Source organism: Zalophus californianus, chromosome 12, assembly GCF_009762305.2.
Source record: "Zalophus californianus isolate mZalCal1 chromosome 12, mZalCal1.pri.v2, whole genome shotgun sequence".
Taxonomy (NCBI): Eukaryota; Metazoa; Chordata; class Mammalia; order Carnivora; family Otariidae; genus Zalophus; species Zalophus californianus.
In genome coordinates, this window is record NC_045606.1 from 77,041,787 (window position 1) to 77,060,231 (window position 18,445).

Genomic DNA, 18,445 nt, shown 5'->3' on the forward strand with positions numbered 1-18,445 from the left:
CAGCATCTTGAGATAATTGAGCAAATGGAGAAGCTCTAGGACAAAAGCTCACATGTTAACTTGAGTTCAGTTGTCTGGATCCCTTTGTTGGCGGAGAGGTTTCTCTTCTAGGAACAGGACAATTACAAACAGAGGAACCAATAGCCCAGAGAGCATAGAGCTTGTCAAATTGTAAAGGACTTGATTAATGCAGAGTGAAATTTCATTCCTGATGATCATAGGTCACTCTTCCTTATCAATCTTTTTTTGTTGTTTTTTTTTATAAAGCCCTTCTTTGAAAGCATTATGTGTTCAAGTGAGACACTCTTTAAGATTTGGTTATTTTCTAGCTTTTTAGAAGCCACTAATACCTAATGCAAGAGATGACTTGTGAGACCTGGCATAAATAGTTACCGAAGGAACATTATCTCAGGATTGATCAACAAAACAGGCCATGTGTATAGAAATTGCTTAAGTTTTTAAAAGTAGATTTCCACCCAAAATAGGGAAGTTTCCCAAGTAATATCAATCCTTTCATACATTATTTAGTGTTCTTTTTCTGGTTATTTTTGAGATACCTATTTCTATATTGTCTCTAAAGTAACATGTTTACCACCCTTTCATGGGCTAGTTATTCATTCATTTGACAAATATTTTTTTAAGGTTTTATTTATTTATTTATTTATTTGAGAGAGAGAGCACACACACAAGTGGCTGGGGGTAGGGGACAGGCAGATGAAGAGAGAAAAGCAGACTCCTTGCTGAGCAGGGAACCCCAATGCTGATCCCAGGATCCTGAGATCATGACCTGAGCCAAAGGCAGATGCTTAACTGACTGAGCCACCCAGATGCCCCTCATATAACAAATATCTTTAAAGCACCAATTATATATGCAAGACATGTTGATAAAAACATATAAATAAATCAAAGAGAGTAAGGGAAAATAAACTCATAACACACAAATGTAAATTTTCAAATGTTCAAGTATTATGCAAGAATGTATTCTTCTGAGATTATTTTGGCAAGTTACTAGGATTTATTGGCAAAGAGTTTTGTCCTGAAATATCATTTACTTTAGTCCATGTTATACTCTGTATTTTGAGCTCAACTCTGCTATCTATAACTAGACTACAAATTCCTTTTAGACAAAATCTGTTTTTTTTTAATTTTCATTAAATTTTATTTTCTGCTGACCACACTTTTTCTTTGTAATAAATCATATAAAAGTATATCTGTTTCAGATTTGTGAAAAGTAATGGTGATACCAAAATCTAAAACAAAATATTTGGTGTTTTGACTTTTATCATTATTTGATTTTGCAATCACCCCCTATCTTTAAAGAGTTTATAATCATCTTTCCTCCCAATCTCCAAATAAGACTTTATAAATTTATGAAGTTAGTGACCTAAAACATTTAACTTTTAGTCTTTTAAAGGAGTCTTATGACCATCGCTTTAGATAAGTGTATTTTCCCTGATATAATACTAAATATAAAAATGTTTCTAAATTAGAAAAGTTGAAAATTTCAGTTACTTCAAATATTGACTTTTAAATATATTCAGAATCATTTTTTCTTGTGTTTTAGGATTTAAATAATAACACTCTTAAATCTAAAAATGGTGCCTTCAAAAACCTGATAAAAAATTGTTTTTCAATATTCTTTTGCTAATAGGTGATTTGGGCTCTTGGGATCTGCTCATTTGCCTGTCTTCTAGGGAAGCTGGTGGAAAACCTTGCATATCCAAGGAAGACATGTGCCATTTAGGTTTACATCAAAAGGTAAATATTTTTTTCAAAATGTTTACAGATTTTAACAGCCCTTTGGATATTAACACCAGCATGTCTTGGTCCATAATATTTTTTTAAATGTGAGAAAAGCATCAAAACATCAAAACTAGTAGCTATTTCTCAGTAGTTAAATAGTATTGTAGTAGCTACACTGATTATTTGATATTTCTGCAATTGACAATCTTGATATCTCCTTCCTCCCTGTAACTCTTGGCTCCCTTGGCCTTTGGGCTGAGCACATGATTTTTTTTTCCCTTCTTGTAAATCTTTGGCCATTCCTTCTCTGTTTTCTTCATAACCTCCTTTCCTCTGGTCATACTTTAGATGCCTGTGGAGCTCCTCAACACCATTCCCAAGGTGGTTGATGATTCCCAAAAGTAACATCTAAAGTTCAAGTCTTTTCCCAGGCTTCAGGCTCACATGTATAACTACCTGTTAAACATCACTTTTATATCACACAGACACCTCAGACTCAACATGGAGAAAACTAGCTCATCTGTTCCCTGGTAAATCACTTCTACTCTTGCATTCAGTAGCTCGGCAGGACTTCTGTTCTATTGGTCATAAGCATGATCAATCACTCTGTCACTTCCTAAGGTAGAAATCCGGCCTTCACCTCTGATCCCTTCATTTCCTTTGTCATCTGCATTCTATCAATTACCAGTACTAGGGAATTTAACTCCTAAATTCTTCTCAAGTATCGTATCTCTCAAATATCCATACTCACTATTTTTATTCTGGCCAGTCACCTTATCTTACCAGGTTAATTGTAGAATCCTCCTTACTGCTTTTTTCTGAAGCAAGTATTTGGCCCCTGAAATCCATCCTGCCCACAGTTATCAGGATGAAAAATAAAATGCTGAACTAACCTGGTTCCTCCTGCACTTAAATCTTGAATGTCTTTACATCAACTATAGGATAAAGTCTACAGTCTTCCCTGTGAATATCTTTTAACCTCCAAGCAAGAGACAAATGCCATACTTGAAAGTATTAAACTGAAGAGAAACTAATGAAGGAGGTATTTACTGAGGTTTTGACAAAATAAGAGAAAGAAGATTAGAGAGAATCTAATAAAAAAAGATTAAGAAAAAAGAAAGATTAGAGGTCCCCAGGGACCAATAGCCTTGTAAGGTTTTACTACCCTCCTTGGTCTAAAGAAGGGTATATAGAAGGGCTGGTTAGCAAAACCTAATGAGAGCTAAGGCCAAGAAAGAGGGATCACTGGAAAGGAGCTATAACATAGGGAAATATAGTCATTGCCAAATCATAGCCCTGTGAAGAAGCAGCCAGGGAGATATGTACTCTCTCCATTCCTACCCAGCAATCTCTTGCCAAGGCCTCCTATTGGTGCCATGCATCATTCTAAGTGCTCACATATTTATGTCCATTCTTTACATATGAGGAGAATGAAGCACAGGAAAATCAAGAGAATTGCCTAAGTCCTCATAGCTAATAAATGAAGCAATCAGGATTCAAACTCAGGCAGTTTGACTTCAATTTTTTTTTTCCTAACCACATCACTATACAGTTCTTCTAAATAAATATTTAAGACTGCATTTACAGCCTACGCTAATGAATATTTTTAAAGAATTCATAAGTTCTAAATGGTATGTATTAGATAACTGTCACTTTAGAGCATGAATAATTTGAAGATTTATGAACCATGACTTATTTATGTCAACATAAATATTCAGAATAGAAGTTGCTTCAAATTTTGGGGGATTCTTATATGAACAAAGAAAGAGCCCCAGCTCAAATTAGGATTACTCATCACATCAAAGCTTTGGAATTTAAGTACTTGATGAAAGTGATCAGAAGATTTGTTTTAAAAAATGAATGTCCCGACATCTCTCTAGTCAGAAGGAGAGGAACATGATTTTAAAACCGTATTGGTCCCCGTGATGTGGAAAGTGAAGTGAGGTCCACTATTTGGGGTAACACTAAATTTAGTAACTAGGGCTGTATTTCACCTTTAACAGAAAGGTTCTAACATTTCAAGAGCAGAGGGATTCATTTCTAGCTCTAAATGTTTGTAGGATTAGCAGTCCCTAGAACCATGATGCTGTTTTTAGTACTTGGAGCACTGAGAACTTCTGAAATGGCTCTTAGGATAAAGCATTTGAGCACATTTTCAGGTGAATTTGATGGAATGATAATTGCATGCGAGAGACAAGGAGATAAAGACTCTTCTTGTCATTAATTCTCTTCCTTGTGGACAATACTGAACACCTTTTGGAGAGCATCTGAGTTTTGATAAAATAAACAATAGAATTGTGTACCAATCTAATGAAGAAAAGGAGCAGTCCTTTAAGATACCGTGGGAAATGGTGTCATTCTCAGTGTTCATGAGTGAGCCCTCCCAATTTTTTGCCTGGGGTACTTTCTTACGCTTTATAAATAGTCCAAATTCAAATGTCTACTTTCTTGACCAAGTTAATGGTATTACTGTAGTTTCAGTTTTAGTTTATAAACACTTTCTAAATGTTTATAATTGATAGGCTGTTGTTCTTATTAATGAACTATGTCTCAAAATAAGAAAGAATTTTTACTTTTGCTTCTGATAAGATGTATGTAATAGAAAAATTTAGATATAGATTACCCACAGATTAGGATTGTGGGAGGTATGTGGGGATTGATATCTTTCTAAATGTACATTTCCTTTTTCTCAATTTGATCTCAGAAATATCCCAGGGCTCAGACATCATTATCATTTTCCATATGCATTCTAATCCTTTCGAAGACATGAAAGGTTTTATGCCAAGAAAAACAGCAGTTTATATGAAACATACACATACGTATATGTGTATGGAAAGTTTTCAAACCCAATCCAAAGCATTATATAATGAAAATAATTATTTGGGTGATAATGATGTGTCAACGTAGATTCCTTAAGTGTAACAAAGGTACCACTCTTGTGGGGTGGTTGTTTATGGAGGAGACTGTGCATATGTGGAGGCAATGGGTAGATGGGAAATCTCTGTACCTTCTGCTGAATTTTGCTGTCAACCTTAAAACTACCCAAAAGTAATGAAGCCTATTAAAAAAAAATATTGCAGTGTTAAGATGGAGAAGCTCATTGTATAAAAGTCAGCTGATCCAAGTTAAAACTTCTTTGATGTTCCTTTTGGTAATGATGGAAATCTTATATATTTTATGATGTACATAAACATAAGAGTAAAAAGCAAGCACTAGGATATAGAAGAGGATTAATAGATTTAACAATGAAAACACATGGAAAATACATGTAAAATAGTTGATTTGCTGTAGCTATATGACCCATAGCCCTTGAATATGTTTCTTTGTGCCAAGTTATTCAGTTTAACTGCTTAGTTTGGTGCTCTGTTACAGAGTAGAATGGAAATGATATTTCTGGTGTCACGTGTCACCTTGGTTATGTTATCTGTTGAAATTCTGTGAATTCCGAAGATGTGCTTTGGAAGAAGGCACACAGGAAGAGGTCATTGAGTGGGGGATGGAAGCATAGAAGGCAGAAGCCTGATGGCAATTGCTTCTCTTGGCTTGGCTCTGCTTTCTTGAAGCAAATGCTTTGTTGATCCTGAGTCAGTTTATTCTTCTGACCTCAGGTCTCACATGGAAAGTCACATCTCTGATAAGACACAGTGACCTATACTTCCGTCTGAAATCTCTGCAAGCTGTACTCTGTCTTTGCAGCATCTATACATATATATCTATATGAAATCTTCTGTCCCATTAATTCAGTTTTGGTCATCCATTTGATCAGGACTCATATTCCTTTCAGTTTGTATAGGATGGGACAGCACATCCGGGATGCTCTAAGCATCTGCTATAACAGGACATTTGCTCTCAGCTCTTCAAAAACTAGGAGAAACTTTTAAACTGGACCTTGTCAACACATAGCCTTTAGTGATACTTACCTAATGCTACTTCTCTTTCTGGGTCCTTCTATGGAAGTTTCCACATAGTCATTAGCAACTAAGTGATTTTGCCTGATGTGGGGGAAAATGGTTCAAGTTTATTGACTTTTAAAGCTTTTGACAATCTAATTTAGAAAGATTCTTTGTGTAGTATCTTAAAAAAAAAACTTTTATTATAGTTTCTCCATACTTTTGCAGTATTCCATCTCTTCCCTCCAGCCTTTCTTAGGAAGACTGAATTATAAACTTAAGGACCTTCTGAAAACTCTTCTTTGTTTTCTACTTTTAGCCTCTGAACGTTCTCATTTTTGAATTTGAGAAATGTAGACCTCACTAACATCTACGGTGTTCTGTACTTACAGCCTCTGCACTGCCAGTGCCATAAAGAATGTAAGTGACTCTGACTCTGGAATCTTTGGAGACTTTCAAACTTGGGTATTTAACAGTGTTGCTCGGGCAGATTCACCGGAGCTGGGTCAGCAGAAGCCCTAGCTTCCTTACGCACCGTGGGCTTAAGTTTACTATTCGCTGACTGAATGAATAGAGTTAACAAGATGGCCAGGGTTGGAGAATGTTTAATCAACACACTGTTTCAGAGCACTTCTAAGTGAATCATGTTGTAAAAACTACAACTGATGATTGAATTACTGAATTAATCAAAACCTTAGTGAGGCAGTGGAACTCAGAGACCAAAAGCTCTAAGAGAGAAGCAAAGTGATGTGTTCAAGGTCACGATTCTGTTAAATGTCGTAAGTGGGACTATAACCCGTGTTTCTGGTTCTCTCTTTTATTTTTTTTATTATATACTTTTTTTTATTGTTATATTATGTTAATCACCATACATTGCATCATTAGTTTTTGATGTAGTGTTCCATGATTCATTGTTTGTGTATAACACCCAGTGCTTCATGCAGAATGTGCCCTCTTTAATACCCATCATCAGGCTAACCCATCCCCACACCCCCCTCCCCTCTAGAACCCTCAGTTCGTTTTTCAGAGTCCATAGTCTCTCATGGTTCATCTCCCTCTTCGATTTCCCCCCCTTCATTCTTCCCCTCCTGCTATCTTCTTTTTTTTTTTTAACATATAATGTATTATTTGTTTCAGAGGTACAGGTCTGTGATTCAACAGTCTTACACAATTCACAGCGCTCACCATAGCACATGCCCTCCCCAATGTCTATCACCCAGCTGCCGCATCCCCCCAACCAGCAACCCTCAGTTTGTTTCCTGAGATTCAGAATTCCTCATATCAGTGAGGTCATATGATACATGTCATTCTCTGATTGACTTATTTCGCTCAGCATAACATCCTCCAGTTCCATCCACTTCATTGCAAATGGCAAGATCTCATTCCTTTTGATGGCTGCATAATATTCCATTGTGTATATATACCACATCTCCTTTATCCATTCATCTGTTGGTGGACATCTTGGCTCTTTCCACAGCTTGGCTATTGTGGACATTGCTGCTATAAACATCAGGGTGCACATACCCCTTCAGATCCCTACATTTGTATCTTTGGGGTAAATACCCAGTAGTGCAATTGCTGTGTCGTAGGGTAGCTCTATTTTCAACTTTTTGAGGAACCTCCATACTGTTTTCCAGAGTGGCTGCACCAGCTTGCATTCCCACCAACAGTGTAGGAGGGTTCCCCTTTCTCCTCATCTCTGCCAACATCTGTCATTTCCTGACTTGTTAATTTTAGCCATTCTGACTGGTGTGAGGTGATATCTCATTGAGGTTTTGATTTGGATTTCCCTGATGCTGAGCAATGCTGAGCACTTTTTCATGTGTCTGTTGGCCATTTGGATGTCTCCTTACACCACACACAAAAATAGACTCAAAATGGTTGAAAGACCTAAATGTGAGACAGGAGTCCATCAAAATCCTAAAAGAGAACACAGGCAGCAACCTCCTCGACCTCAGCTGCAGCAACTTCGTCCTAGAAACAGTGCCAAAGGCAAGGGAAGCAAGGGCAAACTGACTATTGGGACCTCATCAAGATAAAAAGCTTTTGCACAGCAAAAGAAACAGTCAACAAAACCAAAAGACAACTGACAGAATGGGAGAAGATATTTGCAAATGACATATCAGATAAAGGGCTAGTATCCAAAATCTATAAAGAACTTCTTAAACTCAACACCCAAAGAACAAATGATCCAATCAAGAAATAGGCAGAAGACATGAACAGACATTTTTCCAAAGAAGACATCCAAATGGTTCTCTCTTCTAAACTGCCACTGAGCTCTTTTCAAACAACCCCGTCAGTAGGACACAGTGGAGAAACTACAATACTTGATAAGTTTAGAGTGAGTTAATTTGAAAGTAATCAATAATTTCTCAGAAGTGAATCTGCTTTTCAAGCTAATTTACCGTGATCTCTTTCTGTTGGTTTTAACAAGGCGTTGCCATTTGGGACATTCTTTTTGGAATTTGGTTGATAATAGCTAGATAATCAGTCTGTAAATTCAGAAGCGAAGGAAAGAATTAAGCTTGTTTATGTCTTTTCTTTATAAGGTAGAATATATATTTGAATTTATGATAATGTCTATGAAGCTTTCTAAGAACAAATTTTTGTTAGAAAACAGTTTTGTAGTGACTGGATTTTATATCTGAAAGCAATAATGCCCTTCAATATGAAGTGAAGTCTATATATTTAAGTTTGAAACAGGATTAGCACTGAATTTCCACTAAATGTCTGTAATTCAAATCACTGAGGGCCAGTGGAACTTCAGAGTTTAGTTGGTTTTGAGGTATGTTTAGTGCTATTTTTTTCTTTTGTTTGTTTTTTTTAATTTAATTTAATTTTATTATGTTATGTTAGTCACCATACAGTACATCATTAGTTTTTGATGTAGTGTTCCATGACTCATCGTTTTCATATAACACCCAGTGTTCCATGCAATATGTGCCCTCCTTAATACCCATCACTGGGCTAAACCATTCCCTCACCCCCCCTCCTCTAAAACCCTCAGTTTGTTTCTCAGGGTCCATAGTCTCTCATGGTTTGTCTCTCCCTCCGATTCCCCCCCCTTCATTTTTCCCTTCCTTCTTTTAATGTCCTCCATGTTATTCTTTATGTTCCACAAATAAGTGAAACCATATGATAATTGAATTTCTCTCCTTGACTTATTTCACTTAGTATAATCTCCTCCAGTCCCATCCATGTTGTTTTAAGCTGGGTATTCATCCTTTCTGATGGCTGAGTGATATTCCATTGTATATATGGACCACATCTTCTTTATCCATTCATCTGTTGAAGGGCATCTCAGCTCTTTCCACAGTTTGGCTATTATGGACATAGCTGCTATGAACATTTGGGTGCATATGGCCCTTCTTTTCACTACATCTATATTTTTGGGGTAAATACCCAGTAGTGCAATTGCTGGGTCATAGGATATCTCTATTTTTAATTTTTTGAAGAACATCCACAGTTTTCCAAAGTGGCTGTACCAACTTGCATTCCCACCAACAGTGTAAGAGGGTTCCCCTTTCTCCACAACCTCACCAACACTTGTTGTTTCTTGCCTTGTCAATTTTTGCCATTCTAACTGGTGTAAGGTGGTATCTCAATGTGATTCTGATTTGAATTTCCCTGATAGCTAATGATGATGAACATTTTGTCATGTGTCTGTTGCCATTTGTATGTCTTCTTTGGAGAAGTGTCTGTTCATGTCTTCTGCCCATTTTTTGACTTGATTATTTGTTTTTTGGGTGTTGAGTTTGAGAAGTTCTTTATAGATCTTGGATATCAGCCCTTTGTCTGTAGTGTCATTTGCAAATGTCTTCTCCCATTCTGTGGGTTGCCTCTTTGTTTTGTTGACTGTTTCCTTTGCTGTGCAGAAGGTTTTTATCTTGATGAAGTCCCAAAATTTCACTTTTGCTTCTGTTTCACTTGCCTTTGGAGATGTATCTTGAAAGAAGTTGCTGTGGCCAATGTCAAAGAGGTTACTGCCTATGTTCTCCTCTAAGATTTTGATGGATTCCTGTCTCACATTGAGGTTTTTCATCCATTTTGAGTTTATCTTTGTGTATGGTGTTAGAGAATGGTCGAGTTTCATTCTTCTATATATAGCTGTCCAAGTTTCCCATCACCATTTATTGAAGAGACTGTCTTTTTTCCATTGCATGTTTTTTCCTGCTTTGTCGAAGATTATTTGACCATAGAGTTGAGGGTCCATATCTGGGCTCTCTATTCTGTTCCACTGGTTTATATGTCTGTTTTTGTACTAGTACCATGCTGTCTTGGTGATCACTGCTTTATAATATAGCTTGAAATCAGGCAGCATGATGCCCCCAGCTTTGTTTTTCTTTTTCAACATTTCCTTGGTGATTCGGGGTCTTTTCTGATTCCATACAAATTTTAGGATTGTTTGTTCCAGCACTTTGAAACATGTCATTGGAATTTTGATCAGGATGGCGTTGAAGGTATAGATTGCTCTGGGTAACATAGACATTTTAACAATGTTTATTATTCCAATCCATGAGCATGGAATGCTTTTCCATCTTTTTGTTTCTTCTTCAATTTCTTTCATGAGTGTTCTGTAGTTCCTAGAGTATAGATCCCTTTACCTCTTTGGTTAGGTTTATTCCAAGATATCTTATGGGTTTTGGTGCTATTGTAAATGGAATCGATTGTCTAATTTCTCTTTCTATAGTTGCATTGTTAGTGCATAAGAAAGCAACTGATTTCTGTGCATTGATTTTTGTATCCTTCCACATTACTGAATTGCTGTATGAGTTCTAATAATTTGGGGATGGAGTCTTTTGGATTTTCCACATAAAGTTTCATGTCATCTGTGAAGAGAGAGAGTTTGACTTCTTCTCTGCCAATTTGAATACGTTTTATTTCTTTTTGTTGTCTGATTTCTGTTTCCAGGACTTCTAGTACTGTGTTGAACAATAGTGGCAAGAGAGGGCATCCTTGTCATGTTCCTGATCTTAAGGGAAAGGCTCTCAGCTTTTCCCCATTGAAGATCATATTTGCTGTGGGTTTTTCATAGATGAATTTTATGAAATTGAGGAATGTTCCCTCTATCCCTATACTCTGAAGAGTTTTAATCAGGAAAGGATGCTGTATTTTGTCAAATGCTTTTCCTGCATCAATTGAGAAGACCATATGTTTCTTCTCCCTCTTATTAATGTGTTCTATCATACTGATTAATTTGTGAATGTTGAACCATCCTTGTATCCCGGGGATAAATCCCACTTGGTCATGGTGGATGATCCTTTTAATGAATTGTTGGATACTATTAGCTGGGATTTTGTTGAGAATTTTGGAATCCATATTGATCAGGGATATCGGTCTGAAATTCTCCTTTTTGATGGGGTCTTTGCCTGGTTTGGGGATTAAGGTAATACTGGCCTCAAAGAATGAGTCTGGAAGGTTTCCTTCTGTTTCTATTTTTTGAAACAGCTTCAGGAGAATAGGTATTATTTCTTCTTTGAATGTTTGGTAATTCCCCAGGGAATCCATCAGGCCCTGGCCTCTTGTTTTTTGGGAGGATTTTGATCACCGCTTCAATCTCATTACTGGTTATTGGCCTATTCAGGTTGTCAATTTCTTCCTTTTTCAGTCTTGGTAGTTTATAGGTTTCCAGGAAGGCATCCATTTCTTCCACGTTGCTCAATTTATTGGCATATAGTTGTTGATAATAATTTCTAATAATTGTTTCTATTTCCTTGGTGTTAGTTGTGATCTCACCCTTTTCATTCATAATTTTATTAATTTTGGGTCCTTTCTCTTTTCTTTTGGATAAGTCTGGCCAGTGGTTTATCGATCTTATTAATTCCTTCAAAGAACCAGCTTCTAGTTTTGTTGATCTGATCTACTGTGTTTCTGGTTTCTAATTCATTGATCTCTGCTCTAATCTTAATTATTTCTCTTCTAATGCGTGGCTTAGGCATCGTTTGTTGCTTTTTCTCCAGTTCTTTAAGGTGTAAAGTTAGTTGGTAAATTCGGGATTTTTCTATTTTTTTGAGTGAGGCTTGGATGGCTATGTATTCCCCCCTTAGGACTGCCTTTGCAGTATCCCATAGGTTTTGGACCAGTGTGTTTTCATTCTCATTGGTTTCCATGAATTAAGTTCTTCTTTGATTTCCTAGTTGACCCAAACATTCTTGAGCAGAGTGGTCTTTAGCTTCCAAGTGTTTGAATTTCTTCCAAATTTTTTCTTATGATTGAGTTCCATTTTAAAGCATTATGGTCTGAGAATAGGCAGGGAATAATCTCAATCTTTTGGTATTGGTTGAGACCTGATTTTTAACCCAGTATGTGGTCTATTCTGGAGAAAGTTCCATGTGCGCTCGAGAAGAATGAGTATTCTGTTGTTTTAGGGTGGAATGTTCTGTATATATCTATGAGGTCCATCTGGTCCAGTGTGTCATTCAAAGCTCTTGTTTCTTTGTTGATTTTCTATTTAGATGATCTGCCTATTGCTGAGAATGGAGTATTGAGGTCTCCTACAATTAACTTATTATTATCAATATGACTCTTTATTTTGGTTAACAGTTGGCTTATATAGTTGGCTGCTCCCACGTTGGGGGCGTAGATATTTACAATTGTTAGATCTTCTTATTGGATAGACCCTTTAAGAATGATAAAGTGTCCTTCTGTGTCTCTAACTACAGTCTTTAGCTTAAAATCTAATTTGTCTGATATAAGAATTGCTACCCCAGCTTTCTTCTGAGGTCTGTTGGCATGGAAGATGGATCTCTATCCTTTCACTTTCAGTGTGGATGTAACTTTAGGTTCAAAATGAGTCTCTTATAGACAGCATTTGGATGGGTCAGTCTTTTTATCCAATCTGCAACCCTGTGCCATTTTATGGGAGCATTTAGGCCATTCATGTTGAGAGTGATTATTGAAAGATATGACTTTATTGTCACCATGTTGCCTGTGAAGTCCTTTTCTCTATAGATTGTCTCTGTAAATTTCTGTTCTCTATCACTCTTGGGGTCTTTCTCCTTTTATACAACCCCCCTTAATATTTCTTGTAGGGCCAGCTTAGTGGTCACATATTCTTTCAGTTTCTGCCGGTCTTGGAAGCTCTGCAATTCTCCATCCATTCTAAATGACAGCCTTGCCAGATAAAGTATTCTTGGCTGCATGTTCTTCTCATTTAGTACCCTGAATATGTCCTGCCAGCCCTTTCTGGCTTGCCAGGTCTCTGTGGATAGGTCTGATGTTATTCTGATGTTCCTCCCTCTGTACGTAAGGAATCTCTAACCCCCTAACTGCCCTTAAGATGGTTCTAAGATTTGCGAGTTTTACTATTATTTGTTGGGGCATTGTTCTGTTTTCCTTGATCTTGGGAGGGGTCCTCTCTGCCTCTAGGATGTGAAGGTTTGTCTCATTCCCCAGATTAGGGAAGTTCTCAGCTACAGTTTGCTCAAATATATCTTCTAGTCCTCTCTCCACCCCCTCAGGGATCCCAATAATTCTGACATTGGAAAGTTCCATGGTGTCACTTATTTCTCTAATTCTGTTTTCATGGATTTTGAGGTGTTTCTCCAGGCCTCCTCTTTTTCCTTCTTTTCTATCAATTGGTCTTCTAGATCACTAATTCATTCTTCTGCCTCGTTTATCCTAGCTGTTAGAGTATCTAGATTAGATTGGATCTTATTGATAGCATTTTTAAGTTCTGCCAGTTCAGCTTTCATTTCTGCCCTTAGAGACACTATGTTGCCGTTAATCAATTTCTCCATTCTAGCCATTGTCTTCAAAACTGCTACCCTGAAGTCCATTTCCGACATCTTGGTTATCTATCTCTGTATCCATTTGTAAATCTGTGGCAGAAGTCACAGTCTCTGAGTTTTGACTATTTGGGGGGTTTCTCATCCTAGTCATTCTGTTGAGGGGTGGTTGAGGGAATGTACAGAATCCAAATTATTGACCACAACCCAAGCAAGATGCACCTGTTTTATAGGGACCTTAGGGTTGCCGGCCTCTTGTTCTCCCAGCCTGTCTTCTGAGGGAGGGTTCTGCAGCGCTGTTACTCAGGCAACCCTGTTTGGGCAGAGTTGCCTTGCCCCCTGTGTGTGGGGGGGATGGGCTCAGTGAAAACTGGTTTTGGGGGGCTTTTGTTCTCTGGCGGCTTTCCCTGCTGGCTTTTTGTGTCTCTTCCAAGAGTCAGAGCAAAAGAGACTGTTTCCAACCCTCTGCCTCAGAGCAGAGAGATCACAGTCTGTTCTTCAGTGAGCTCTCCAGGCCACACTATCTCCATTTCTGTCTGTGCTGCTAAAAACTGCAGCATCCTGGGTTATGCACCTCTCAGCAGCACTCCCAGTCCTCGCCTCCAGGTCAGGGCATGTCTCAGACCTTTGTTCTTTAAAACTGCCAGCCGCCTCCAGTTCACACATGTGCCCCTGCAGCTCCGGGTTTCAGCCCCAGGGGCTGCCCTAAAGTCCTTTTTCACTGCTACCGGTCTGTGAGTCTGGGCCCTGTCCCCAACATGGGAAGCTTTTGTGAACCAGCGGTGCAGGATCCCAAAGGCTCCCTCCCCCTTCCATTTATCTTCCAATATCTGCCCACAGAATCATGGCCCCCCACTTCATACCTCAAAACCAACCACCTGTGATATTCTGTTTATAGAGATCCAGATATATCTTCTTACATCTCAGGCTGATTTTGTGGGTGTTCAGAGTGGTCTAGTAGATATCCAGCTCAATTCAGGGGACCAGTTGGAATAGGGTCCCCTACTCCTCTGCCATCTTTTCCTCCCCCCCCCCTCGTTTAGTGCTATTTTCTGCCAAAGCATAATTGGCAACTATCAAGTTATTTGTATTACTGTATTTGCCATAAGGACATAAGTATTTCCTTTTAGTTTTAGCACTTATCATGGCTTTGAAATATATCAAGGTTTTCAGAAGTATTCCCAAATATTTTAAAAATTTCTAAGGGCAAGTTTTTGTTTTATATTATCAGATAAACCACTTTACTGTTCTGGATTTGAATGTTGACTTGCAGAGATTTGAAGGTAGGGTATAGCCAGGGTAGACAATAGTTCACCACTTTACCCTATGGATTTTTGCATTTCCTTTGCTTTAACATTTATGAATACCTAACTCACTAGAATCTTTTCATTCCTTTCAGGTAAACATATTGCCAGATATACAGCATCAGCTTTGCAGAAAAGAAGGATTATGTCAAATAATTAGAAGATTTCCAGGTAATCTTTAGTTTGCTTCCTTATGCATAAACATGTGAGATATGTAGGCTGCTTCAGCAGATACCGAATAATGAGATCTCAGATCCTTATTATTTAGTTCCTCGGTCTATCATTCCACTATCACAAATCTCCCAGAATCCATAAGGTTTTGCCCATAGGGAGATCCTGATAAAAAGGAATACAAGCATAATATTGGTATTCTTTCTTTCAGTTTTGCCTTCTAACTTTCTGGGTGAATATTCCTTTCTTCTTTTGTATTTGTCTTGAAAATTATTGCTGTTTTATTTTAGAAGCAATTATTATAATTATTAAAATACTTCTTAATTATATAAAACAAGGTTTTAAAAAAATGTATTTCTTCATGATAAAGTAATTCTGATTTTAACAAATTTGTTTCTGCTTTTTGAAATTCCCTCAATTTGCCTGTGTGTTTCAGACAGGCTACTGAATGAGTAAATTCCATGTCTTGACAACATTAGAAATTTGGGGCAAAAATTAACATCTCATTTTCTCATTGATTCCCAAAGTGAAAAAAAAAAATCAGATGGTCTGTGAGTCTTCAGAGATCAAATTATAGCTTACTTAAAACCCATGAGTGAAAGGGTTCCTCAAATTTCTTGTTTAAAATCCATTAAATGTTAAACAGCTTATGGCCCTAGAAAGTATTTCAGTATATAATTACAATTTAGATCTGCCGAGCTTCAATTCTATTTTTAAAAATTTAATTTGTGTCCTAGTGGGATCAGAAACCTCATGTCCCATAGGGTTTTCCATGGAGTTTCTGCTTCACACAAAACATATACCACATTGGTACATCCCATCGTAAAGACTACAGTCTTCTACTGTCATTTCTCAAGGATTAAAATAAAGTAAGAATGAATCAACAACTCAACTTTCAATTTAAGGTATTCATCTAAAATTAAAAAATAGCTGTCTAAACTTGGCTTTATAGTTATTATTTTTCTATGGCAATTGTAACTAACTCCACAATCTCTCAGTTTTGTTTCATTTTGTTTCTGTAAACTTCCAGCTGGGTAGTTTTTTATTTTATAAAAAAAATATGTTTTTGTGAGATACAAGTAAAATAATTATTTCCATTAATATATTATTAGTAAGTATCTAGGGATCCTTTACTTTAGGCAATTTGAAGAAAAGAATTTGTTTCCATTTTGAACAGAGCCTGCATATTTTTAAAGTATGTTTTTCTTTGTTGCTACTTACATTTCAAAATGATTGATTCAAAACCTTAACTTTCTTTAGGTTTGGAGTTAGCAGAACATGTAGAATCATAGGAATAAAAGCTCATTGATATCCAGAAATGGGTTACCACTTTAAAAAATTCCCCAAACAACTCTTACATAAGCTCATATTTTATATTTTGCTTATCTGCCATTAAGAAGCTTTTAACTGTCTTCTTTTGTTTTAAATATTATTTTTTCCTCAAGAACATCTATAGGTTCTAGACATAATGTAGTCCTTCCTCCACTCTGTCTAGTGTTTTAATTTTCTATTTAGCTCTGTGACTAACAGGATAATTTCATGGAATATATTGCCTTTTAAATAAATAATTTTATTTAAATTTAAAGTTATTAAAATAACTATCATGTTATTTGTCTCTAGCTAAAGATAATTTTCTTAGATGTATAGCTTTAGAGGACAGCATATAGGGTCACAGGATTATTTTCTGATTTAAGCTTTGTATACAATAGATTTTGTTGTAGACTGTTGCTACGAATATATACTATGTGGTACAAACTCAGTATTCACAAGATTAAAAACATTCTATTTGTTGTGAATATTGAATATTTAATATTGACTACAGATTAGATAGCAACATGTTAGTACCTAAATATATACTATTATTAAAGAGGTAAGATAATAAAACTAAGCAAACTACTTTATAATTGAACCATTTTATTTAAAGCCAAATGGACTGTGCCATTTTAGGCTGTGTTTCATTTGGAGGTAGACAAGACACAAATTTTTGAAACCAGGGATTTTAGCTCTGCCACCTATTAGCTCTGTGATTCAGAAGTGGTTAGTTTTTCTGTTTGCTTTTTTAATCTATAAAGTAAGGCTAATGAAACCCATTTCATAAGTTAAATTTTAAAAACATAGTAGATCCTATATGTGTGTGTGTGTGTGTGTGTGTGTGTGTATAATTGGATTTGAAAAATAAAGCATATTATATATTATACCTGGGGTGCCTAGGTGGCTCAGTCGTTAAGCATCTGCCTTCAGCTCAGGTCATGATCCCAGGGTCCAGAGATTGAGCCCCGAATAGGGCTCCCTGCTCTTTGGGAAGCCCGCTTCTCCCTCTCCCACTCCCCCTGCTTGTGTTTCCTCCCTTGCTGTGTCTTTCTCTGTCAAATAAATAAATAAAATCTTAACAAAAATTAAAAAAAATATATATATATATATAATACCTAACACATAGCGCTCCAACAATGTCATCCTAGATTCAAAACATCAAGCAACAGGCCTCACAAAATTTAATATTTTTTCTCTTTATATGATTGATTATCACTATGATTTTATGTTTCTGGCAAAAACTGTGAAGGGTTTGAGATTTCACCCTATTTCCAAGCTCACAAGTCTGCCTGCCACTGTTTCCCAGGGCACAGGCAGAAGACATGAGACTCCTGGGTCAGAGACAAACAGCTCTATTATTTACAGCAATAGTGGTAGGCAGACTACCAGCATTTGCACTGGTTCACTGAATCCCGGTTCCCACAGGGTGATGTGAAGTGGGCTAGATGACACTTGTATACTTAGTGGTTTGCGTTTCAGTAGACGAGCTCTGAGCTTAGGGAGTTAGAATGTTTTATAATGGGCAGTGAGCATGCCTGCCCTTTGCTCTGGAGAGAGACATTATTTTTGTTATACTGGACAAAACCTTCTCTTTGCTCCAGAGCAAGACACCATCTCTATTTTTCAAGGCTATCTGCTATATAAATATCTTTGAAAAGATAGTTCGGAACAAAGATTGTCAGTGGCTCTGTTTGCAAAATGTACAGAAATGTGAAAGATGCCTGGAGATGTGTCTCCCAATAGTTTCAGAGAAGAATACCTGACAAGTTCTAGCTCTGAAGCTTAATCAATGTATAATTCTGAGCAAGATTTAAAGCCTAGTGGTGCTTCAGTCCCCTTGTCTATAAACACGCAAAGTTTGGAAAGGATTAATAATGTTGAGATTCCATGATTCCACTGTGCATTTTTTTCATGTGGACATGCTGTCCCAGGCTTTATCTTAAGCAGTGGGTGGAGACAGCAATACTAAGAGTGGAGGGTGGACCATACTGGAAAAGTGGTTGGGACTGTGCGTGTGTAGCAGGACAGAGTTTGGGCCAGAGGTAGAGGAGTGTTTGAAGACAGCATGTGAGATTAACACAGTCTGTTCTGTTCCATCACCAAGCTGAATGTACCTGCCATTAGACTTGTGACTCACTTTGAAAGGCACAAATCCATGGAATTTTTACTGGCTAGCACAGAGATTTATTTTTACCTTGCCATTTAATGCTTTGCCTTTTGAAAAAAAAAAAGTTTCATAACTTTAGTTGGCCCAAATTCTGGCTAATGGTTTTTGTTGCCTTTTATAGTAACTTTGTTT

The 18,445-nt window shown here is 37.1% G+C and overlaps 1 protein-coding gene across 5 annotated transcripts in view; it reads left to right on the plus strand.

The window, feature by feature from the left end:
* Positions 1-18,445, plus strand: part of CPED1 (cadherin like and PC-esterase domain containing 1) — a 269,698-nt gene that overhangs the window by 54,645 nt on the left and 196,608 nt on the right. For 4 of the 5 annotated variants that reach the window (XR_003516534.2, XR_003516535.2, XM_027574292.2 and 1 more), the window contains 2 exons: positions 1,652-1,758; positions 14,760-14,835. Coding sequence is in view for 3 of the 5 variants with exons in the window: in XM_027574292.2 (XP_027430093.2) it covers positions 1,652-1,758; positions 14,760-14,835 (183 nt within the window). In the remaining 2 variants the exon portion in view is untranslated. The remainder of the gene's footprint in view (positions 1-1,651; positions 1,759-14,759; positions 14,836-18,445) is intronic. The other variant, XM_027574293.2, reaches the window with a different exon arrangement.